This window comes from Oryctolagus cuniculus, chromosome 5 (genome assembly GCF_964237555.1).
Source record: "Oryctolagus cuniculus chromosome 5, mOryCun1.1, whole genome shotgun sequence".
NCBI classification, from domain to species: domain Eukaryota; kingdom Metazoa; phylum Chordata; class Mammalia; order Lagomorpha; family Leporidae; genus Oryctolagus; species Oryctolagus cuniculus.
The window spans coordinates 25,024,094-25,048,781 of record NC_091436.1 but is presented as its reverse complement, the minus strand read 5'-3'; the positions used below and the strand labels follow the sequence as shown (position 1 = coordinate 25,048,781).

The 24,688-nt window shown below is 42.2% G+C and overlaps 1 protein-coding gene across 1 annotated transcript; it reads right to left on the bottom strand.

Moving 5' to 3' along the window:
• Window positions 1-4,128: 4,128 nt before the first annotated feature.
• On the bottom strand, window positions 4,129-24,444 carry FUCA2 (alpha-L-fucosidase 2). Its single transcript, XM_002714776.5, has 7 exons — window positions 24,097-24,444; window positions 20,432-20,619; window positions 16,369-16,708; window positions 14,806-15,016; window positions 14,392-14,582; window positions 6,369-6,477; window positions 4,129-4,511 (listed from the first exon to the last, which is right to left on the bottom strand). The coding sequence occupies exons 1-7, from the start codon at window positions 24,318-24,320 to the stop codon at window positions 4,371-4,373; spliced, it is 1,404 nt and encodes a 467-aa protein (XP_002714822.2). The 5' UTR covers window positions 24,321-24,444; the 3' UTR covers window positions 4,129-4,370.
• Window positions 24,445-24,688: the final 244 nt, after the last annotated feature.

Here is a 24,688-nt window from a genome sequence, read left to right as displayed (position 1 = left end):
TTCCTGTGGAACTGTGGTCTATTTTTTTACTTGTTGAATATTATGGTTAGTGATGCATTAAGCCTGTAATTATTTTTAATTTAAAAAGGAAGGAAGCAGGGAGGTTGAGGGAGCGAACGAGGGAGTGAGGGCAGTTTGGTTTTCTTCTTAGACTTGTACCTATGAAATACGTGAAATCTGTTCTCTCTGTGTTAATAAAATTTTTTTGAAGTTCAACCAGTGTAATCAATTTGCTTGGTAACTATTCATTTCCTAGAGCAGCTGTAACAAATTACCATTAACTTGGTGGCTTAAAGCAACAAAAATTTATGTGCTTACCATTCCAAAAACTAGAAATCCAAGTGTTACAGGGACATGCCCCCTCTTGAAGGCTCTGAGGAAGAACTTTCCAGACCTCCCTAGCCTTTTCCAACTTCTTGTGGTTCCAGGCTGTCTGTGATTTATACATGCTAACTCCAATCTCTACCTTGTATTCACATGGCCTTTGTATGTGTGTCTTTGTGTCTTTTTCTCTTATAATCTGACCTTATCTTAATATTTACCTTAATTACACCTATAAAGATACTATTTTCAAGCAAGATCACACTCCTGAGGTTCCAGGTGGACATAAATTGTTGGGGAACACTATTCAACTCACTGCAGCCATAAACTCAACTACACCTTGCTAAATATAGATTGCAGCAAGTAAAGATGGAAGTGCAGGGTATGCCTACTAACTGAAAGCCTACAGCTTGTCCTAGAAGTCAATCTCCGTGCTTTCCAAGGAAATAGCATCAGTTAATCTACTGAGTTCATTAAATAGAAACTATTTAAAATTGCTTCTCTCTCTCTCTCTCTCTCTCTTTTTTTTTTTTCTACAGGCAGAGTGGATAGTGAGAGAGAGAGAGAGAGACAGAGAGAAAGGTCTTCCTTTTGCCGTTGGTTCACCCTCCAATGGCCGCTACAGCTGGCACGCTGCGGCCGGCGCACGGCGCTGATCCGAAGGCAGGAGCCAGCTGCTTCTCCTGGTCTCCCATGGGGTGCAGGGCCCAAGCACTTGGGCCATCCTCCACTGCACTCCCGGGCCACAGCAGAGAGCTGGCCTGGAAGAGGGGCAACTGGGACAGAATCCGGCGCCCCGACTGGGACTAGAACCCGGTGTGCCGGCACCGCTAGGTAGAGGATTAGCCTATTGAGCCACGGCGCCAGCTTATTTTCTCTTTCTAACTTGTGTAAGTACATGCTACTAAATTTGACATCAGCATTTATTTACTTGCTGGAAATTAGGAAGATTCTTATCTAACCATGTCTTCTTACAAAAGTGAAATGAATAGAAGTAAAACATCTGTTGTCCTCGTTCATAGTTATTTGAATAGTCTGACCTTTCAGAGCAATTCTGTAGCTTCGTAGGCATTTATAAAAAATGAAATAGTCTTATCAAAGTGATTTCCATGTTTAAAATGGTAAAAATCAACACCAATGCCTAGATTATTCCATCTAAAGGTCTAGTTTGGTTTGCCTTCCATATTTCTGTAGTCGTTGAAAGTCAGAGAAATTCAAACAAGGCATTTTGTACCTGATAGTAACTCTAGGGAAAGGATTAATTGATTGGAGGATAAAGCTATCAGCTTAAAGTAGGTAATGCAAGGTCTGATTTTTAATTATCCTGACTATAGTTCTGGAGTGTTTTTGAATCTTTGTTAAGACACAGATTTATTGTATTTCACATGTGAGCAAGCTACATCTTAAATACATTTAAATTTAGGTCCTCATACTTTCCCTTATAGTGTCTGATTATTGGTGAAGTAGTTCATCAGCTCCCTTGGATGATGATTTGAATTTTGTCATTTTTCTCCCTCTAAGATACTCATTAACTAAACCTTCTACCTAAATGTAATTTGCTTAAATATTTCCATTTTCCCTCTTTATTCTCTGTTTTAAAAGATAATAATGGTCAGAATAGGGATTTAAATGATTAACAAGTGCTAGTATCAAAAATACTTTTTCAAACAAACAGAAGACTCTACTTTTGTGTTAAAATCCGTGTGTCTCGGGCCGGCGCTGCGGCTCACTGGGTTCTAGCCCGTCGGGGCGCCGGATTCTGTCCCGGTTGTTCCTCTTTCAGTCCCAGCTCTCTGCTGTGGCCTGGGAAGGCAGTGGAGGATGGCCCAAGTGTTTGGGCCCTGCAGCAGCATGGGAGACCAGGAGGAAGCACCTGGGATCAGCGCAGCGCGCCAGCAGCAGCACACCAGCCGTAGCGGCCATTTGGGGGGTGAACCAATGGAAAAAGGAAGACCTTTCTCTCTCTCTCTCTCTCTCACTGTCTAACTCTGCCTCAAAATAAATAAAAAATTTTTAAAAATCCCTTTATCTCTGCTTGGTTTTATTTTTCCTTTTTCATTGTTTCTTAGTCCAGTGTGTGGGATCATGTAAATCTATGTATAATGGATTTCTAATAAAGTATTAATTGGGATTTAGGACTTTTAAAGTACTTATCCATGTAAATACTTTGTCACGCTTTCAAATATTTGATAGTTGTCAGGAACTTCAACAGTGATTAATTTTTTTAAAAAAATTTCAACCTGAGCATTATTTTAGGAAATAAATAAAATATTATTTTATTTCAGTCTCTATTTGAAGTCCACATTTGAAAGATTTTTTGAAACAATGAAATGTTTATATTTGATGACTGTCAAAATATGGAACCAGTTAGTACTTCAAATAAAGATTTGGCCATATTGAACATCCTTTATTGAGGGAAGTAAGTTCTTTTATGAATTTTGCTTTTAAATTACACTGGGATCTCTGTGAGTGAGATCCCAGTGGAAAGAACGGGGCCATCAAAGAAGGAGGTACCTTTCTCTGAAGGGAGGAGAGAACTTCCACTTTGACTATGACCTTGTCTAAATAAGATCGAAGTCGACGAACTCAAAAGGCTTCCATAGCCTTGGCAACTCATGACTAGAGCCTAGGGAGATTACTGAAGCCATAAACAAGAGTGTCAAATTGTTAAGTCAACAACAGGAGTCACTGTGTACTTAATCCTCATGTAGGATCTCTGTCCTTAATGTGTTGTTCAATGTGAATTAATGCTATAACTAGTACTGAAACAGTATTTTACAGTTTATGTTCTGTGTGGGTGCAAACTGATGAAATCTTTACTTAATATATGCTAAACTGATCTTCTGTATATAAAGAGAATTGAAAATGAATCTTGAAGTGAATGGAATGGAAGAGGGAGTGGGAGATGGGAGGGTTGCGGGCTGGAGGGAAGTTATGGGGGGAAAAAGCCATTGTAATCCATAAACTGTACTTTGGAAATTTATATTTACTCAATAAAAGTTTAAAAAATTACATTGAAATAAATAGCACTTTTGCCTTATTATTAAGATCTGAGTAAACTTCTTAATTCTCAACTAGGTTTTCAACTTTAATTTGCATGTGGGCAAATATTGTGAGCAAATTACTAAATTTAAGTTAGAACTCAAATTAACCCATCTATAAAAAATTACACCCATACCTCCAATCCATACCTCCTTCCAGCAGCTCCCCCCCAAAACTTGAAAAATATGTACTAAAATATTAATAATGGTGATCTGAGTGGTGATTTTATATATACAGTGAACATATGAGTTTTGTAATTAGAAGAATTTTTTTTCAAAAATACAATTACTGGATGCATTGGAAATATATGTTAGGCCAAACTTGTTATGTGCCACCTCTACTGGAAGGCTAGGACCACAATAACACAGAAATCACAGCCAGAGTGGATTAAGCACCAGAAATGTATTGTTTCATAATTGTAGAGGCTGAAGTCCAAGATCAAGGTGTTGATAGATTTGGTTTCTTGTGAGGCTTCTCTCATTGTCATGAACCAGGCCTGCTTCTCGCTGTGTCTACATGGATTCCCTCTGTGCTCTTGTATCCCTGGTGTCTTTTTCCCTTCTTTGAAGGACTCTAGTCCTATTGGATTAGGGCCCCAACTTTATGACTTCATTTAGCCTTAATTACTTCTCAAAGGTCCTATTTCTAAAGACACTCACACTGGGGGCCAGGGTTTCAAAGTAAGAGTCTGGGAAGGACACAATTCTGTCCATAACACCATGAATTCCTAGATACTCTAAAACAAAGTCTCCCTCTGAGTCACTCTTGGAAACACATTCAGTGTGAAGAGACTTTAATGACAAAATACACTGAAAAGTTAAAATGGTTGTATGAGTAGTTTAGGAAGGAATTTAGGGAGACAGAAGGAAAAGGGGCTAAATTGCCAAAGTAATTACTTGATTTTTCTCTACCAATTTTACATTTGCTATCTCCATCAGATAAAATTATAGAAAGCTTATGTTTCCTAGTTTTAGAGGTAACTGCAGCACAGGCCTCTCTGCTGCACATTAGATCACATTCGTCAGTGCCAGGGTCCAGCCCCATTTACAGGGCATCTGATGAACTGTCAGCTGTGGCAATTCTACTGTAATGCCCTTTTGCTCCGAAGAAATCCAGTTAAGTGGTTGTCCATGTCCCAGTAGTTTTATCTGAAATAAAGAACATAAATACCCATGTCTCCAAATGTATCTCTTTGACTCACCCATGTTCTATTGGGAAGGAGTGATTGGTATTTGTTTTCAAAAAGGGCTGTATTTAGGGTATTCATTTTTACCTTTATTTAGTGGTTTACCAAATGTTTTAACTATTGATCTAACTGAGTGACTACATCTCTTGTTTTCTGTATTACTCAAGAAGGAAATAAAAGTGTGCAAAGGTTGGGGGAAAATTGTCAACTTTCAATGGATTGTCAGAGTGAAGAAAATACTGAAAAGTAGACAGTGAACTGGAACTAAGGCCTGCCCAGTTCTTAACACAGAATGTGTCCCATGTCTTATTCAGCTACTTAATGTTCCTCACTCAATCTTCCAATAAGCTCCAATCATCAATACAAGTTAATCAATTTTTGCTGTAATTACTTTATATTCTTAGTCTTGATTATTCTAAGTGAATTCAAGTAAGTCATTCTATACATATTCTAGAGTTATTTTGAACCATAAAACATTGCTTATCAGGTAGATAATTAAAAAAAACTTTTAAATAGTGATATTAATAGGTAGCAAAAATAACATGGATAAAAGAAAAATATAATCAATGTCATATCCAGGCTACTAAGCTGTCATTTCTGATTAGATGTGAACTCAACCTTCTTTCTGCCTGATCAACCACAAGTGTTAGAAATGAAATGTTGAAAGATGATAAAAGGGCACCATTTGGACAATTCATCTCCATGCAAAGGATTATCAATTTCTTAAAGAATATGCTATGGAACATATCAAAATGAACTCAATGTCAGACTTGGTGGTTACAACAGTCAGATTAAAATATTGTAGTAGGGGGGCAAGTATTGTAGTTTAGCACGTTAAGCTGCTGCTTGAAACACTGACATCCCATATTGGAGTCCCAGCTGCTCCGTTTCCCAGTCCAGCTCTCTACTAATGCGCCTGGGAAGCAGCAGATGTTGACTCAAGTACTTGAGTCTCTGCCGCCCTTGTGGGAGACTGATGGAGTTCCTGGTTCCCGACTTCTGGCTGGCCCAGTCCCAGCTATTGTAGCCATTTGTGGTATGAACCAGCAGATGGAAGATCTCCCTCTGTTTCTCTTTGTCACTCCCTCTCTCTCCATCACTCTGCCTTCCAAATAAATAAATAAATCTTTAAAAAAATTTACTAAAATATTTTAGTAGAGTCATGACATCTATTCAGATGTGTCCTGAATTCCAGTTTATGAAAGGAATCATTCTGGATGCATGCAGTGAACTTGAACACAGGATGACTATGAAGAATAATAAATATATTTTATATTGACATACATGGAGAAAATGTTGCTGTTTTATAAGTTTCGTTTTCTTATGAACATTTTCATAGGTTTTGATCAAACATTTGCTATTGATGAAGCTCTCATTCTAAAATTACTCTTAGGAGGTATGAGAGGAACACATATAAAACTAGGATATTTTAATCAGGATATTTTAGTCAGTGATTTTTTTAAAAAATATTTCTTATTTGAAAGGCAGAGTTATAGAGAGATTGGCAGAGACAGATAAATAGATCTTCTACCCACTGGTTCACTCTCCCAAATGGCCACAATATCCAGAGCTGGGCCAGGCCAAAGTCAGGGGCCTGAAGCTCCATCCAAGTCTCTCATATGGATGCAGAGGCCCCGGGTGGGCCTTTTTCTTCCTCATTAACAGGCATGTCAGAAGCTGAATTGGAAGTAGAGCAGCCAGGACTGGAACCAGTGCCCTTATGGGATGTCAGTTTTGGAAGTGGTGGTTTACTGCACCCAACACCGGCCCCCTTGGCAGGCAATTTAAAGAAACAATAGAGAAAGAAATCCCCTTTTACCTTTGTTGCCCCCAGAGTAGCATTGGGTTGGCCAAGAATCAGCAATCCTGAGGTAGGCCACTCAAGAAAAATAGCATAGACCAAGTTTTGTTTAGGCTTAGATGTGTACCTGATTAAGAGAAAAAATAAAAAGCATGATAACAGGTTACAGCCCATATTTCTTGTTATTTATGAATCAGATCTGGAATTATTTAAAGGAGATACTTCCATGTAATAATATTTACCAATATCTATTAGTAGAAGTAAAGGAAAAATAGTCCTTGGTGGTACAGAAAGAATCTCCTCTCATTCCTCCAACATAAAAAGTAAGTTCTTGGAAAAGAAACATTTTTTGGAGTGGAATTTCTACTTATCAGATTGCTCTCATGGGACTGAAAGGGGAGTTGAGGTTATGTAGGATGGTAGGATACAAAGGCTGACAGCTTTCCACCTGCTGATTCAAATCTTTACATTAACCATTCCACACCTATGCGCAAGTCAACACTCAGGCCAGCAATGTGCTAGTGTTAGGGATACAACAGAAAAACAAAACATGTGTAGTTCTTGTCCTTATGCAGCTTATACTAGAATAAGAAAGCACTCATCAAATAATCACACAAATAATATGAGTTTTGATATACACTGTAAAAGAAAAGGAAACTGAGAAATTATAACAAAGGGATCTTTTCAGATGAAATCATCAGAAAGAAGTTTCTGCAAGAGAATGGCTTTGAATCTAGACTAAAGGATGAATGAGAACAAAGGGAAAGATAAAAGAAGTATGCAGTAGACGAAACAGCATTCATTTACTCAATGACTCAACCATGTTTATTGAAATCTTAGAATTCTAGTCACTGATTTAGGGCCAGAGGTACAGCATTGAATAAAGTTTCTGTCTTCATGGAGCTTCCACTCTGGTGGGAGAAATTAGAGTGAACGAACACTTGTCAGATGATGATGACATGCTATGGGGAAAAATGAAGCCAGGCAAATATAGGGCAGGAGTTGTTTAGAATAATCTGGGAAAACCTCTCTGGGGAGGCAACATTGAGGAGACCTGAGAAACAAGGGGGAGCCTTCCAGGCAAAAATGAATAGCAAGTGCAGGTGGACCTATGCAAGAGTGTACTTGGCCTTCGGAGATAACAGCAGGAGGCCAGGGTGCTGGGGAGAGGGAGGGCGAGGAGAATGAGAGCAGGCAAGGTCAGACAGCAGAGCCCAAGTCGATAGGCTCTGCAAACCTCTCTAAGTCCTTGGCTTTTTCTCTCCTGGAAACCATTGGAGGAATGGGAGTATGGTGATGGTATAATTGACTTATTTTTTAAGTTTACTCTGATTGCTTTGGGGAGAATAGATTAAACAGATATCAGTCAAGAAACTACTGAAATAATCCTAGCACAAGGGGAGAACAAAAGGATGTGGGCAGCCACACAGAGGATAAGAAGTGACCCAGATTCTGGCTGTATTTCAAAGACAGAGATGATGGTCTCTGCCGACAGATGCTTTGTGGAGATAAAAGGGAAGTTAAGGGCTCCAGGGTTCTTGACTTAATAACCACCTGAAAGAATAAAGACACCATAACTAAGATGGGGAAGATGTGGGGAGAGATAGCTTGCAAGTGGAACTAGTTTCTAGCAACATTTTTAAAGAAAACTGGGTAGAATCAAGAAATGATGCTAAGGAGCAGCCAACAGGTATGATGAGAACCAGGACTTGGCAATCAACTGAGGCAGACGCTGTCAAGTTCAGAAAATGAGAACTGGGGGCCAGAGTTGTGGTGTACTGAGTAACACTGCCTGCGACTTCAGCATCCCATAGGGGCAGCATCCCATCATGTCCCAGCAGCTCTACTTCCAATCCAGCTCCCTGCTAATGGTCTGGGGAAAGCAGCAGAAGATGGCCCATGTGTTTGGGCCCCTGCCACCCACATGGGAGGGATGAATCTCTTGGCTTCCGCCTGACTCATTCCCAGCCATTGCAGCCATCTGGAGAGTGAACCAGCAGATAGAGGTGAGCTCGCTCTGTGTGTGTGTGTGTGTGTGTGTATGTGTGTGTGTGTTCCTCTCTTTGTGTAACTGATTTTCAAATAAATAAAGCTTTTTAAAAAAACACACAAGAACTGGGATTTGGCGAGGTAAAAGTTATTATGGACCTTGATCATAGCAATTGTGTGGAGTCTGGGGCTCTAGAAGCCTGATTAGTGTGGGTTCAAGAGAAAAGCTGGAGCAGAGATTGGAGAAGCAAATAAAAACAATTTTTTAAGATGTTTTTCTATAATGTAAAGGCGAGAAATGGAAACGTAGCTGGAAACAAGTAGGTCAAGAGTACTTTTTTTTTTTTAAGATGAAAGGACTCACATGTTTTTATGGTGCTGGGGAAGCAGCAAATGAGGAGATGGAAGGTGATGAGGGGAAGGACATAATTGTTCTAAGAATCCTTGAGTCCGTGATTTGGGATGGGATCCAGAACACAAGGGTTGGCCTTAAAGCCAAGAGGGAGATAATCTGACATTGTGTCTGTGTGTTACTGGTCACAACTAGCTGACAACAAGCAGGCCTGGAACAAGTAGAGCTGAATTTAATCAAGGTTGATACTGTGTCAGATGAGAATGACAGAGGGAGTGAGGGTTAAGGATTTGAGGGTATATGCAAAGGATCAGTTACAGTGGTGGGCCACAGAACCTGGCCTGGACAAGGGAGAAGGAAGACATGGGAGGGGCTAGGCACAAGGAAAGGGGGATGGGCTTACTGAGGATATGATCATTGGATTATAGATCCCCTTGGAAGCTAAGCTGCTCTGTGCAGTGAGCTGAAATCTGAACAGTGGTAGTTAGTAGAATGCTCCAAACTGGGATCATGGAAGGAAAGGGAGGCAAAGGGTACAGTGGACAAGGTCCCTAAAGAGACGCAGAAGAGCAAATTAGAAGAACTATGACTAGAGATAGAAAAATCACTAAGAATTACATTAAAAGTAGTTCTGGGGACGGAGATCGTGAGCCAGGGCTAAAACTGCAAAAGATTGACCTGGGATGACTGTAAGCAGGAGAGGAAGCAGCTAGGTGAACCTTTGGAGGAAGACAGCCCCTAGAGTGGGGAGGGACAGCCAGGACACTCACGGCAGGAAGGTAGGTAGTGCAGCCAGACACCCAGCTTGACAGGCCACTTTAAATACTATGCCTTTTACCTTTACTGAAATACACATTAATAGAATAGTGTTTATGATAATTATTTGGAAGTCCCAGATCAGACACTCTTGAGTTCAAATACAAATAGGCGTACGGAAACGCCGGCGCCGCCATAGCTCAATAGGCTAATCCTCCGCCTGCAGCGCCGGCACACCGGGTTCTAGTCCTGGTCGGGGCGCCGGATTCTGTCCCGGTTGCTCCTCTTCCAGTCCAGCTCTCTGCTGTGGCCCGGGAAGGCAGTGGAGGATGGCCCAAGTGCTTGGGCCCTGCACCCCATGGGAGACCAGGAGAAGCACCTGGCTCCTGACTTCGGATCAGCGCGGTGTGCCGGCTGTAAAGGCCATTGTGGGGTGAACCAACGGAAAAAAGGAAGACCTTCTTTCTCTCTGTCTCTCTCTCTCACTGTCCAATCTGCCTGTCCAAAAAAAAAAAAAAAAAGAAGAAGTACGGAAACATTGCAAAACCGGATTCAAACTGTTACATAAGAGATTGGTACTGACTACTCATTATGGCTTCTTCCACATCTAGTGTGCTAAACTTCTACAACTAAGGCAGGTGCTAGGTGTAACAGTGAACACACCACTTGGGCCACCTGCTTTCCATAGCCTGGGTTTGAGTCCCACCTCCACTTCCGATTCCAGTCTCCTTCTAATGCACACCATGGGCAGCAGAAGTGATGACTTAAGCAGCTGGGTCCCTGCCCCCATGTGGGAGACCCATTTGGAGTTCCAAGCTTCTGGCTCAGCTCCAGCTGTTGCAGGCATTTGAGAAGTACACCAGAAAGTGCAAGTTTACTCTCGTTAAAATAAATAATTTTCTAAAGTTCAATAAATTAATAAAATAATTCTGAAATTATTTGCTTCTGTCTAGATTGCCTTTATTTTCTTTAAAAAGTTCACAATATGGTTTAAGCCATAAGTCAAGTAAGAATGGAGAATATTCCTTAATCTCCTGAATTACATTTGATCAGGCAGTACTTGTTTAGGTAATGACACAAAGTAAATTTTGAAAGCTTCATTAATATTACCCTTATTTATATCATTAAAACCTCGCATCAGAAACCATCAGATTTGCATTCTAATTCAGGTACACATTGGAACACTGAACCTTACCAATCTCAAAGCTTAAGGCAAGAGTTTTTCATGGTTTTTTTTTTAATGTAAGAGAACTTTCTCTTTTTAACTTTATTTTTACTTATTTTCATTTTATCTGAAAAGCAGAGAGAGAGAGAGAGGATCTTCCATCTGCTGTATCACTTCCCAAATGCCTACAACAGCCACAGCTAGGCCAGCCTAAAGCTAGGAGCCTAGACTTCCATTCAACTCTCCCACATGGATGGCAGTGACCCAAGTAGCTGAGCCCTCAGCTGCTGCCTCCCAGGGAGCACATTAGCAGGAATGTTAATGCTGGAGTCAGAAGTCAAAGGGATAATCAAAGCAGACACCCCAGCATGAGATGAGAGTAACTTAAGCAGTGATTTAACAGCTGTGCCAAACAACTGATCCAAAGCAGGACTTTTAAAGAAGTAGTAAAGAAAACAAGATAATGTACAGAAATTCTAGGTGGAGATTTATTATAGTAGTATGAATAAATTTTTTTAAATAAGTTTTTTTTTTTTTTATTTGACAGGTAGAGTTACAGACAGTGAGAGAGAGAAAGGTCTCCCTTCCGTTGGTTCACTCCCCAAATGGCAGCCACAGCCAGCACTGCACCGATCAGAAGCCAGGAGCCAGGTGCTTCCTCCTGGTCTCCCATGTGGGTGCAGGGGCCCAAGCACTTGGGCCATCCTCCACTGCCTTCCCAGGCCACAGCAGAGAGCTGGATTGGAAGAGGAGCAACCAGGCCTAGAACCCAGTGTTCATATGGGATGCCGGCACCGCAGGCGGAGGATTAACCAAGTGAGCCACGGTGCCAGCCCCTTAAATAAGTTTTTAAATGCTGCTATTTTGGGCTGACTTCTTCTAATTATTTTATTTTGGTGTGATATACGTACCATACAATTTACCATCTTAACTATTTTTAAATATACAGTTCAGTAGTATTAAATACATTCATGGAGCTGGCGCTGTGGTTTAGCAGGTAAAACTGCTGCCTGCAGTGCCAGCATCCCATATGGGTGCCAGTTAAGTCCTGGCTGCTCCACTTCCTATCCAGCTCTCTCCTATACCCTGGGAAAGCAGGTAGAGGATGATCCAAGTCCTTGGACCCCTGCCTTCATGTGGGAGACCTAGAAGAAGCTCCTGGCTCCTGGCTTCAGACTGGCTCAGCTCCAGCCATTGTGGCCATCTGGGGAATGAAACAACAGATGGGCCAGCACTGTGGCTCACTTGGCTAATACTCCGCCTATGGCGCTGGCACCCCGGGTTCTAGTCCCGGTTACTCCTTTTCCAGCAGCTCTCTGCTGTGGCCTGGGAAGGCAGTGGAGGATGGCCCAAGTGCTTGGGCCCCTGCACCCACATGGGAGACCAGGAGAAAGCACCTGACTCCTGGCTTTGGATTGGCGCAGCACAGGCCATGTTGGCCATTAGGGGAGTGAACCAATGGAAGGAAAACCTTTCTCTCTGTCTCTCTCTCACTATCTATAACTCTCTCTCTGTCTCTCTCTCTCACTAACTCTGCCTGGCAAAAAAAATTTAAAAATAAAAAAGAAACAACAGATGGAAGACTTCGCTCTCTCTCTGCCTCTGCCTCTCTGTAACTCTGCCTTTCAAATAAATAAATAAATCTTTAAAAATAAATAAATAAATTCATAATGCTATGCAATCATCTCCATAATTCTCTTCACCTTGTGAGACTGAAATTCCATATCCTTTAAGTAACAATTCTCCATTCTGCCCTCCCCTCAGCTCCTGGCAATCACCAGTCTACATTCTGTCCCCATGATGCTGACTAGGTACCTCATGTAGGTAGAAGCATATTGTGGCCGGCGCCGCGGCTCAATAGGCTAATCCTCCGCCTTGCGGCGCTGGCACACCGGGTTCTAGTCCTGGTCGGGGCGCCGGATTCTGTCCCGGTTGCCCCTCTTCCAGGCCAGCTCTCTGCTGTGGCCTGGGAGTGCAGTGGAGGATGGCTCAAGTGCTTGGGCCCTGCACCCCATGGGAGACCAGGAGAAGCACCTGGCTCCTGCCTTCGGATCAGCGCGGTGCGCTGGCCATAGCGTGCCAGCCGTGGCGGCCATTGGAGGGTGAACCAACGGCAAAAAGGAAGACCTTTCTCTCTGTCTCTCTCTCACTATCCACTCTGCCTGTCAAAAAAAAAAAAAAAAAAAAAAGCATATTGTATGTCTTTGTGTGACTAGCTTAGTATAATGTCCTGAAAGTTCATGTAGATTGTAACATATTTCAGAATTGCCTTCCTTTTCAAGATTGAATAATGTTCCAGTACAATGGTATTTCAAACAGTGCATGGGAAAATGGAATAGAAGAAGTTGATTTTACTGAAAAAAAATTGAAATCCATGCATAGTTTTTCTGTATATTTTTCACAACACTTTTGAAGACCCCTTGTATGCATGGATTTCAAAATTCTGCATCCAAATAAATTTATTTTTTAATTTCCTTTACCGAGAACTTTTTGAAGTAGCCTCGTACAGCATTTTGCTTATCCATTCACCCATCAATGGACACTACATTTTGGCTACTGTGAATAATGCTGCTGTGTGCATGTGTATACAGACATCTTTTTGACACCTTGTTTTCATTCTTTTGGGTAGACGCCAGAAGCATGATTGCTGGATCACACAGTGATTCTACTTTCAATTGTTTGAGGAACTGCCATGCCGCTTTCCACAATAGCTCTACCAGTCACATTCCCACCAACAGTGCACAAATGTTCTAAATCACTACATCCTCACCAACACTTGTTATTTTCTTTTTTTCTTAGTAGCCATTCTGTTGAATATCAAGCAATATCTCTGTACCGTTGATTTTTATTTCCCTGATGATTAGCGATGTTGACTATCTTTTCTTGTGCTTATTGGCCATCAGACACATTCTACCAGTGCAATTCATGTCCAGCTTGGGAGACAGATTCCTGGTGCTTCCTATTTAGTCATCTCTCCACAATTCTGTATTTTGGACTAATTTTTAACCTAATATTTTTCTATGCCCTTGGGTGACTCCTGATTGCTAATTTGATGGGTGTGACATCTGCAAAAGGTAGAGTTTATTGAACTGAATTTAGATCAACCACTTATCACTTTTTTTTTTTTTTTTTGACAGGCAGAGTGGACAGTGAGAGAAAGAGAGACAGACAGAAAGATCTTCCTTTGCCGTTGGTTCACCCTCCAATGGCCGCCGGGGCCAGCGTGCTGCGGCCAGCACAGCGCGCTGATCCGAAGGCAGGAGCCAGGTGCTTCTCCTGGTCTCCCATGGGGTGCAGGGCCCAAGCACTTGGGCCATCCTCCACTGCACTCCCGGGCCACAGCAGAGAGCTGGCCTGGAAGAGGGGCAACCGGGACAGAATCTGGGCCCCAACCGGGACTAGAACCCGGTGTGCTGGCACCACAAGGCAGAGGATTAGCCTATTGAGCCGTGGCGCTGGCCTATCACTTTTCAATTATCTGAATGGCATAAAACGTCTGTAAGAACTGGCTACTTTTAGCTAAAGTTTATCAGTGCTTAGAAATAACTAGAAATTACTTAAGCTCAATTTGATAACCCATATGTGTTCAAAAACCTGCTAATTTCGTCTTTCATCTTCCCTTTTTTTTTTTGGGGGGGGGAGTAAATGAAGTTTGGAAAGTGCTTTGCATAGGTTGGCATTCATCCAATTTTTCTTTTTATCTTACTCTTCATTATTGCTCTGAGAATGCTTAAATGCCTCCCTCTATCCAACAGGACATGGTAAGAAGAATGACCTACCACACATTTGGGGTGATGGTGTCATTCTGGGATCGCCAGGTGTGGCTGTCGTAGATGGCTTCCCCATTGACCTTCAGCCAGGCCCCCATTTGCCTTAATCGCTCCTCAAAAATTGCGGAGATGGTGCCATCTAGTGTAGGCCCAATATTCATCAAGAGATTTCCACCACATGAAACTGTTTCTACAAGTTGCTAAAATGCAAATAAACATTCTTAGATATGCAATTCCACTTTCAACATGTTAATGCATTTTATGTATATACTCATACACAGTCAATACCTAGAAGGAGAAACACTGAGGATGGAATAGAGCCCTGTGTTTTTAGGCCAGTGGGCTAGACAAGTCAGAAGAAATAATTCCAATACAATCTCACCAAGACTGTTATGATAATTACCACCAGATAGTTCACTGTACCTTCACCAATTCTTCAATTGTAAGATAGTCACTGATTCTAGCATTCCTCCTATAGCCCCAGGAAAATTTGTCTATTGTCATACAGTTTTCCCATTTATGTGGCAAAAGATGTCCTGGGTTGTAACGATCACTGCAGGTATAGTAGCCACCATGCTTACAGATGCTACCAGCTCCCCAACGATCATTGGTGACCACTGTGTCCCGAACTGGGCTGAAATGAAAAGGACAATTTTTAAAACAAGGAAGGTAAGATTTTTACACAAAAGGAAAACGTTACCGAAAAGAGGGCTAACTAAAGTCCACTCCTGAAAAATTACCATAGCACAACATGGTAGAAAGCCCACGGTTTTGAAGCCACCAAGAACTGAGTCAAATGGAGTCCTGGTTCTGTCACTTTCTAGCTTTCAGACTTAGAGCTAATTACCCAGCTCCACTGAATAATAAATTTTCTGGCCTATTATTAGAAAAAATTAATTGAAATAAATTCCTTAGCTCAGTACCCAGAATTTACCACACTTAAAAGAATGGTAAAACACTAATATAAAATACTAATATAAAGAGTGGTAAAATACTAATATTTGAAGCCCCCATATTCAAAATAATTGCCAAAACAGAATTTATACCAAAAATATTTTTCTCTACAATAACTGAACAATCTTGCACATATATTTTAGCCTTCCCCTTTCTTTTCCAGTTGTGCTCACTTTTGAAGGATCTAAACGAAAAAATGAGTGCTGATATCGTGTGAGAAAGCCATACAACATTACTCATCATAGTAGATGGTACAGTCAAGGGGACCCCATTCCACTTAGAGGGGACATTTTGATTCACAGAGGTAAGTGAATGGGTCCTCGTCTTTTTCTTTGGAAGAAGTACATGGACACATTGCTGTCTTCAGTGTTAAGACTTCTCCAGAATACTTGTGTTTGTGGTTTTTGTGGGCCCCAGGAAGCACAAGTAGACAGCTACCTGGCTTCACAGCACCATACCAAGTGCTTTCTAGTTAGCAATGTAAACATGGTCCTTACAGTTCCAGCCTGGTGGAGGAGCTCAGTCAGAAATCTCTGTTCTCTTGGGGCAACCTTGAATGTGCTAGGAAGCCGGAGGAAGCAATCGGAAGAAGTTAGAATGCTGATGCTGAAGGAAAAGAGGAGACAAGCAGGGCAATAGTGACCGGGCAGCAAAAGTTATCCGAGGGTAAAAGCAATTAGAGGAATGTGAAAGCTCGTCGTGAGAAACAATGATGCATGAACAGTTGTCCCAGAACAGGGACCACAGGAAACCAGAGTAAGAGATGAAAAGGAAAACTCACAGAGTGAACACCTTTAAAGTCCATGATCCTGTGAATTTGAGTTCTATTTGACTCCTTATTTATTTATTCTTGATAATGTTGAGTGAATACTGATATACCTAACAATCCTTATTTACAATTATTTCTTCCCCACATATTGCCAATGAGCCCAAAAGGAAGTAATTTGAGAAGCAAGGGAATCAGAATGTTATAAATAGTCATACACGCTAAGAGTGTTGAAGGTAATGACAGCCATCTGATAGCATACGCACCTGTCATTATACAGCCAGGCTAAGAAGCCAGTGCTGTTCCAGTAGGAATCTGGAGCCCCTCCATCTCCATCTGACCATAGGACCTCAGGCCGATACTTGCTCACTAACTCAAAGATCTCAGGCAACGTCTTAGAAACTGGAAATTGTTGCTTATGAAATGAACTAGATTGATCTTCTAAGAAGAGCGGATGAAACCATTCAAAAAGAGAATAGTATAGTCCAAAACGCAAGTCAGTTCTGTTCCTAATGGCCACTTCAAGTTCCCTGACAATGTCCCTCTTCGGCCCCTCATCTACAGCATTCCAGTTCCACGAATACTCTGAACCCCACAAGGTGAAGCCTAAAAAATGTAATAAAATTTCTTGTAATATCAATTTTGAATAAAGTTCCACTGGTGCAAACACCAAAACAAATATGTTGGTATCTGTGATATATAAATAATTGCTTCTAAAATGAATATTTCATAGCAATATTTTTCATAATATATATGTATAAATATATATGTTTTAAAGATCTATTTATTTATTTTAAAGGCAGAATGATAGAAAGAGAGAGAGATCTTTCATCTGCTGGTTCACTCCCCAAATGGCTGCAATAACTGGAGGTTGGCCAGACTGAAGCAAGGAGCCAGGTAGTCCATCCAAGCCTCCCACGTAAGTGGCAGGAGCCTGCTGACTTCTGTTGCCTTCCCAGTCACATTAGCAGGAAGCTGGATCAAAAGTGGAGAAGCCAGGCCTCAAACAAGCATGTTGATATTGATGCCAGCATTGCAAGCAGTGGTTTGACCCACTGTGCCACACTGGCACCCCATAGTACATATTTGTATTTAACTTATATATTATTTATAAAAAACTAAATAATTTAGGATATATTTTTACTTTTATAATAAACAAATGAACATTTAAACAAGATAGAGCTGAAGTTTTCAAAAGCAACTTTGAGGATATATCATAAAGTCCACACAGCCTGATCTATCTTCAATAATTCACCTTTTAGACTTCAAGAACCTTAAGGATTAGCATCATGTCCTCAGTATTCCCTGCTACCTACTCAGCCCACTGCTGGCTCAGGGTGTAGCACGAAATAAACAACGAACCATAAGAGCCAACAGCCAAGGTGGGCACATCTTCCACATATGCCATGCTAAGTAACAACCACCCCTATCTGTAACAGAGAACCTGAGACACCCTACTGCAAGATTCCTATTTGTCTTTTAAATTGAAGATCAAATTTTATTCCCTGGTTTTACGGTTGCCTATTTTATCATAGTGTGAGTCTTAGCACTGTTTCCCAATGGTTCTGCACTTTAAATAAACACACCATTTGCAATCTTACCCTACTCTAAAGTCATAAGCTTGGATATTGCTCTTAAAATTGCCAAAAACTAGGGCGGGCATTTGGTATAGAGGTTAAGAGGCCAGTTGAGACACCTTAATTCCATAACAGAGTACCTGCGTTTGAGTCTCAGCTCTGCTTCTGAGCCAGTGTCCTGCTAATGTGCATTCTGAGAGGCAGCAGGTAATGGCTCAAGGAGCTGGGTCCCTGCCACCTATGTAAGGTTCCTGGCTTCAGCCTGGTCCAGCCCTGGGTGTTTGAGCAATGAACTAGCAGGCAGAAAATCCCTTTCTTTCTCTCTCTCTCTCTCTCTCTCTCTCTCTCTCATAAATAAAATATAAATTAAAATTCTAAAATAACAAACAAAATATATTGCCCAGAAGTGAATAATCTACCAACTAAATGAGTCAGAAAAATAAGGTAAACTGCAGCCAGCGCCGCTGCTCACTTAGCTAATCCTCCACCTGCGGCGCCAGCACACTGGCTTCTAGTCCCAGTCGGGGCGCCGGATTCTGTCCCAGTTGCCCCTCTTCCAGTCCAGCTCTCTGCTGTGGCCCGGGAAGGCAGTGGAGGATGGCCCAAGTTCTTGGGCCCTGCACTCGCATGGGAGACCAGGAGGAAGCACCTGGCTCCTGGCTTCGGATCAGCGCGATGTGCCAGCTGTAGCAGCCATTTGGGGGGTGAACCAACGGAAGGAAGACCTTTCTCTCTGTCTCTCTCTCTGTCTCTCTCTCACTGTCTAACTCTGCCTGTTAAAAAAAAAAAAAGAAGAAAAGAAAAATAAGGTAAACCAATATATGAGTACATTAAATATATTTTAACAGGAATTTTCACTTAGATTTCTGACTGTCCCATATAAAATTCTTTTTTTATTTTATTTATTTTATTTTATTTTTTGACAGGCAGAGTGGACAGTGAGAGAGAGAGACAGAGAGAAAGGTCTTCCTTTGCCATTGGTTCACCCTCCAATGGCCACTGAAGCCAGCGCGCTGCGGCCGGCGCACCGCGCTGATCTGATGGCAGGAGCCAGGTACTTCTCCTGGTCTCCCATGGGGTGCAGGGCCCAAGCACTTGGGCCATCCTCCACCGCACTCCCTGGCCACAGCAGAGAGCTGGCCTGGAAGAGGGGCAACCGGGACAGAATCCGGCGCCCCGACTGGGACTAGAACCCGGTGTGCCGGCGCCGCAAGGCAGAGAATTAGCCTAGTGAGCCACAGCGCCGGCCTCTATATAAAATTCTTAAGAGACGTATAAACATAAGCGTATAAAAAATATCATAAAAGTTTCAAGACTTTCAGTTACTGCCTAGAGTCATAAAGTACAGCATCGCAGTTACAACAAAATCTAAAAAAAAAATCTGATCGTCAACATTTGTGAGACATTTTTGGTGAAAGACTTTTATAAACAAGGACAAGTCTAAGATTGACTCACTCTAGATTCATTTAAAATTATTTCTGAAATAGTTTGTACTTATCCCAAAGATGTTTCTGTTAAGTTTCAAAGTAGTGTTGATATTGAAGGTCTTAAAGTTTTTCAACTTTACAGGCCCCAATGTCAGGTAGTGCTAAAAGCACATGTGTCTTCAGTGCAGTTCCACCACCGTGGATTCACAGTGATCTTCCTTCCTAATTCCAGAAGTGTTTGTTCCATAAGCAATGAAAAAAACCTGCCAACATAGTTCTTTGAAAATGCATACATGTAGGCTACATCATCTGTCCCTTCAGTTTGATCTACAATTTTAGGGGGTTTTGTTGGGCTGTTTGTTTAATAAACTCATTGTGTAACATGTGCCCATATACCTAGGGGAAGTTCCTAGGCATTAGGAAACCAACATATTCTCAAGCAAATATACTTTAGAAATATCCATCTCAGCAGGAGAAACATCTACAAGAGAAAAATCACAAAGTCATCAGAATATGGCCAAAGGGGAAAATATTCTAAAGATAATCTCAGACTTTTAGTTTGGATTCTCACCTCCTACCCCCATCCCTCCCAACCTTGGAGAAAACAATGAGGCAAAATTTCTTATAAGAAGACAAAGAAGGACATGCAAGGAAACTATTAAATTCACATGAATTTGGAACAATAGCAATGTGCTGATGCTTCCTTGGTCATATAGACACTGGTAATATGTCTAGATGTATATAGATAATGGTAATAGATTCTCTCCTATTAATGTAAAACCACAGTTTTTCCTTTTTGATATTCTTCCAACATCTCTGATACTTCTGGGCTCCATTACAATTCCATAATCCTTTTCTTGCTAGGTGATCTGTGTTGCTTTCTTGACAAGGAAGTCATACACCACTTGTACCATTTGGCTGAGCTGACCAAAAGTACAGTGTCAGCAATGATGCAAGATTACGGCAGTGTAATCTTGCATTACAGAGAAACAGAATGCATTACAGAGAAACAAAAGTGTATAATTCCAATTATAAAGTTGCACCTACAACCCACATCCCAATTTAAATAGCTTTAATTGAATCCTGGAAACATTGTTAAATACATGTATATATGGAGGGTATAATCTTTGTTTCCTTAATGCATTAAACTTGAGTGGAACATTGGTCCTTAAATTATAAGCAAATGTCAGTCACCACTTAGGGTTGCTCCTAAGAGAAAACTGATTTCCTCTGAATGGCTTTGCTTTGGTTTCTTCTCTCAAAAGACCAAGTATATATTACCTAACCATTTTCAGTATATTTTTGTACACACAGTATTTACTCACCTTCATGATGTTTGGAAGTTAAAACAACATATTTGGCACCGGAGGCCTGAAAGAGATCTGCCCACTGGTTGGCATTAAAAAATTTGGCTGTAAATAGTGGTCCAAAATCTTCATATTTAAAATCAGGGGGGTAATTATCTTTCATAAAGTTCACAAACATTGGCCTCTTTTCCTTTTGCCAATACCACCTAGGGAACAAAGGAAGCAGCACACACGCAAGCGTGAGAAATAATTGCTCCAGCTCCTGTTTCTCTTTCCCCTTACTCAAATATTACCCGGATTCTTTCTCACTCCCCCATCAATTTGACTTGGCCTTGCAGAAAGCTTATGTGATGGGGCCAGTGCTGTGGCATTGTAGATAAAGCTGCTGCCTGCAGTGCTGGCATCCCATATGAGCACCAGTTCAAGTCCTGGCTGCCCTGCTTCCGATCCAGCTCTCTGGCGTGGTGTGGGAAAGCAGTTGAGGATGGCCCAAGTCCTTGGGCTCCTGCACCTGAATGGGAGACCCGGAACAAACTCCTGGCTCCTGGCTTTGGATTGGCAGAGCTCCGGCTGTTGCAACCAACTGAGGAGTGAACCAGCGGATGGAAGATCTCTCTCTCTCTCTCTCTCTCTCTCTCTCTCTGTCTCTCCTTCTCTCTCTGTGTAACTCTGACTTTCAAGTAAATAAGTAAATCTTAATTAAAAAAAAGTTTGTGTGAACCAAATCTCCCGTCTCATTTGCTATATATCCCCATGTGAAATCTTCCCAGCTCACAACCTAGAGCATTCTAAACAACCAGCTGCTTGTTCTGTCTTAACTCTCCACTTTTGAATCACAGCACATAGTATGTACATCTAGAACATCTTGCGTAAGCCAGCAGTCACTATCCTCACGAAGCCAGTGGAAGTTCCATTCTGATCCACCTTTGCCTTACCCCATCACCACTTCCTTTTATAAGAGGATCCCTACAGGATGAGTTGATTCACCACCAGCACATTCCAGAGAGGATTCAGAGGTTCTTCCGAATGGGAAGGCTTCGCTGAAGGATCTAAGTGTGACAGGCACTGCTGCTGGTCTGGCCAAAAGTGACCCACACTTTCCCAGCTTCTCAGCCAATAGAAATTAAGGGGAGGTGACTTTGGGGATTTGGGGAATGATTCCTTTGAAAAAAAGAGAAATTGGTTTTCTTGCTTTTGAGCAAGGTTGTGTGAAGCTATGGTGCCTAACTGCCAGCATGTGACCACAAAGGGCCACACCCACAGGCTGAGGGTGACAGGAAGAGTCTAGATCTTTGAATTCATCAATGAGTCAACTACCTCTAAATTTCTTATGTAAGATACTAAGCCCCTATTATTACACCTTTTATTTAGATTTTTTATAACTGGAAATGAATAAATTCCATAACTAATCTATGATATATTTTTACCTTTTACTATGAACTACCAAGGAGAAATGGGACAATCAGGAAGTTGAGGAAGAAGAGAAACTTCTGTTTCCTCCTGTTGTGGTCTATCTGCCTGCGTTCTCTGCTACCAATGCTATAGTTGCTTTTCAAATTTCATACTAATAAAGATGCAAAGAGGCACTTATACTACAGACTCCCTCATTTATACTTGGGTTTAAATAGCCATTGAGAATAGTCAGCTACATTCATCTCTAGTGTCAACCGAGCCAAATTCGGAGTAGGGAGCAGAGGTTTAGAAAAGGCACAAAAGGAAACCTTAGTTAATGAAAGAATCTGCCACAGAGCTAATAGGACCATCAGAGACAAACTCTGGGGTCAGGTGTGTGGTGCACCAGTTAGGTCACCACCCAGGACACCCCATCTCATATTACAATGCCTGGTTGGAATCTTCTTCCAACCCAACATTCCTTTTCATGTGCACCCTGTGAGGCAGTAGATGATGGTTCAATTACTTGGATCCCTACCACCCATATGAGAAGTTCAGATTGAATTACAGGATCCTGGCTTTGGCCTGGCCAACTCCTAGCTGTTCTGGGCATCTAGGTGAGTGAACCAGCAGATGGAAGATCACTCTCCATCTGTCTCTCTTTCAAATAAAATGTGAATAGGTAAATAAATAAGTGCACAGAAGTATATTCTAGACTGGGTTTTATTTTGTATGAGACATTTCTTCATTGTTTTATGTCATAACAAACAGCCATGTGTTTGTAGGAAATGAAACACTAACTACAGCAAAAATAACTCAGAACTAACTGTTTCAGTGCTGTTCTGATACCAAATGAGTATCTACATAGTCTTCATGGTTGAACAAAAGGATAATATAAAATATGATACAAGTTAGGGAAGAGAAGAATTTGCTAATTTATGTGTCTATTTAACCTGAAACATTTCAAAAACAAACTTAACATGCTGCTTAGTCCCAAATAAACATTTAAACATCTTCCTGAAGTAAATATGTTTGGTAATACACGGCTCAAGGAGAGTGTCCCCTGTTTTACAAATTTGTCTTAAAATCGTGTATTACTCCTTAACTTACACAGTTCTTTCTCATCAACTGGACTAAGTTAATAAGAAAGGAGGCTAGTTACAAGAAGTCAAGCTCTTTGTAGAAAGTAGTACAGTGTACTGTGTAATTTTAATGCAATACATATTTGGTTCATACTCTATTGAATCTACTCTTTAAATCATATATAGATTTGGTTGTGTATTATACACTATACAATGCACATATCGTAAAGTAGACTAAAATAAATATTCTTGGGGCATGCACTGTGGCATAGCAGGTTAAGCTGCTGCCCATAGTGCTGGCATCCCATTTGGGCACCAGTTTGAGTCCCAGCTGCCCTGCTTCCTATCCAGCTCCGTGCTAATGTTCCTGAGAAGGCAGCAGAAGACGGCTCAATTCCTTGGGCTCTTGCACCCATGTGGGAGATCCAGAAGAAGTTCCTGTTTCCTGGCTTCAGCCTGGCCCAGCCCAGGCATTACAGACATCTGGGGACTGAACCAGCGGATGGAAGTTCTCTCTGTCTCTCCTCTCTCTGTAACTTTGACTTTCAAATAAATATATAAATTTTTCTTTAAAAAGTACTTTTTGCTTCCTTATTTTATTTAGGAATCTATTATATTTGTATATACAAATACATGCATATATGTATACATGCATACAAATGTGTGTATATTTACATGCACACATGTATCCATTTGATAACATTTCTGTCTTGGAGAACTTTAATACTGGAAGCATTTAATCAGGAAACACATGTTTCCCAATTCAAGAGATTACTGCACACTTACACAGAGCTCAAGATGAAATCTCAGGCACGATATTTTGTACAGCATCTTCCTATATGAGTCTATTGATTTCAAGGAGTTATTTTTTTAGGGTACCATGCTGGGACATCTATTGAAAGTTCTTAGAGGGCCAGCCTTGTGACAAAACGGATAAGGCCGCCACCTGCGAGGCTAGCATCCCACTGACTGTCCAGCGGCATCCGCCGCCAGGCCCTGAACGCTCCTACACTTGATCCGCGACTATCTAGACGCTGGGAAGCCAGATCCGCACGCAGTGCGACCGGAAATGCTGTCACACGGAAGAAAAACCCAGCGATCAAGCAGCCAGGACGAGAAGCCGCACGCGCGACACCCGGAAATGCGAAACACGGGGTCACCACCGGGGCAGGTGAAGCGGACCGGGGCGCGGGAGAGGGGGACGCTCACCAGAACCACTCGCTCCCGAAGCTGGGCACGGAGAACACGCCCCAGTGGATGAAGATGCCGAACTTGGCCTGGTCGAACCACGCGGGCAGCGGGCGGGCGTCCAGGGACTCCCAGGTCGGGTCGAAGCGCGCGGCGCGGCGCGCGGGGCACGGCGAGGGCGGCGACAGCAGCAGCAGGAGCAGCAGCGGCGGGAGCGAGCGGCGCGGGCGCTCGGCGGACCCCATGTCCCTGCGTGCAGCCGGCGGACCGGTGCCACCGAGCACCCTGGTTCCGCGTCTGCTGCTGAGCAGGCTCGGGCGCTGTCACCTGACCGAGCAGGCCTCCGGCGTGGGAGTGGCCGCTGCCCGGGGCCAGCAGCCGCTGTGACTGAGGAGGCCGTGTTACCCGCGAGCGGCTGCTGAGGTCGGGGTCCTGGGACTGGCGCCCACCCCCCTGGAGCAGGCCCTGCGACCCACCCGCCCCGTGGCTGTGTGAAAGCAGCCTGCATCCCTCTCAGCCTCCGTGAATGTCCAGAAGTTTCGTGGGATTTGTATCAAGTGAAATTCCTGGAGTTTCAGATCCGGGAGATGTGGGTCAGGGACCAAGAAGCTGC

Excerpts from the sequence above, each read along its gene's own strand:
- FUCA2 (XM_002714776.5), bottom strand. The coding sequence starts at position 24,320 with ATGGGGTCCGCCGAGCGCCCGCGCCGCTCGCTCCCGCCGCTGCTGCTC. Across the intron at positions 16,709-20,431 it reads AACTTCCAAACATCATGAAG|GCTTCACCTTGTGGGGTTCA; the intron begins GTGAGTAAATAC and ends TACATTTTTTAG. Across the intron at positions 4,512-6,368 it reads CTACTCTGGGGGCAACAAAG|ATAAAACTACTGGGACATGG; the intron begins GTAAAAGGGGAT and ends TCTTTATTTCAG.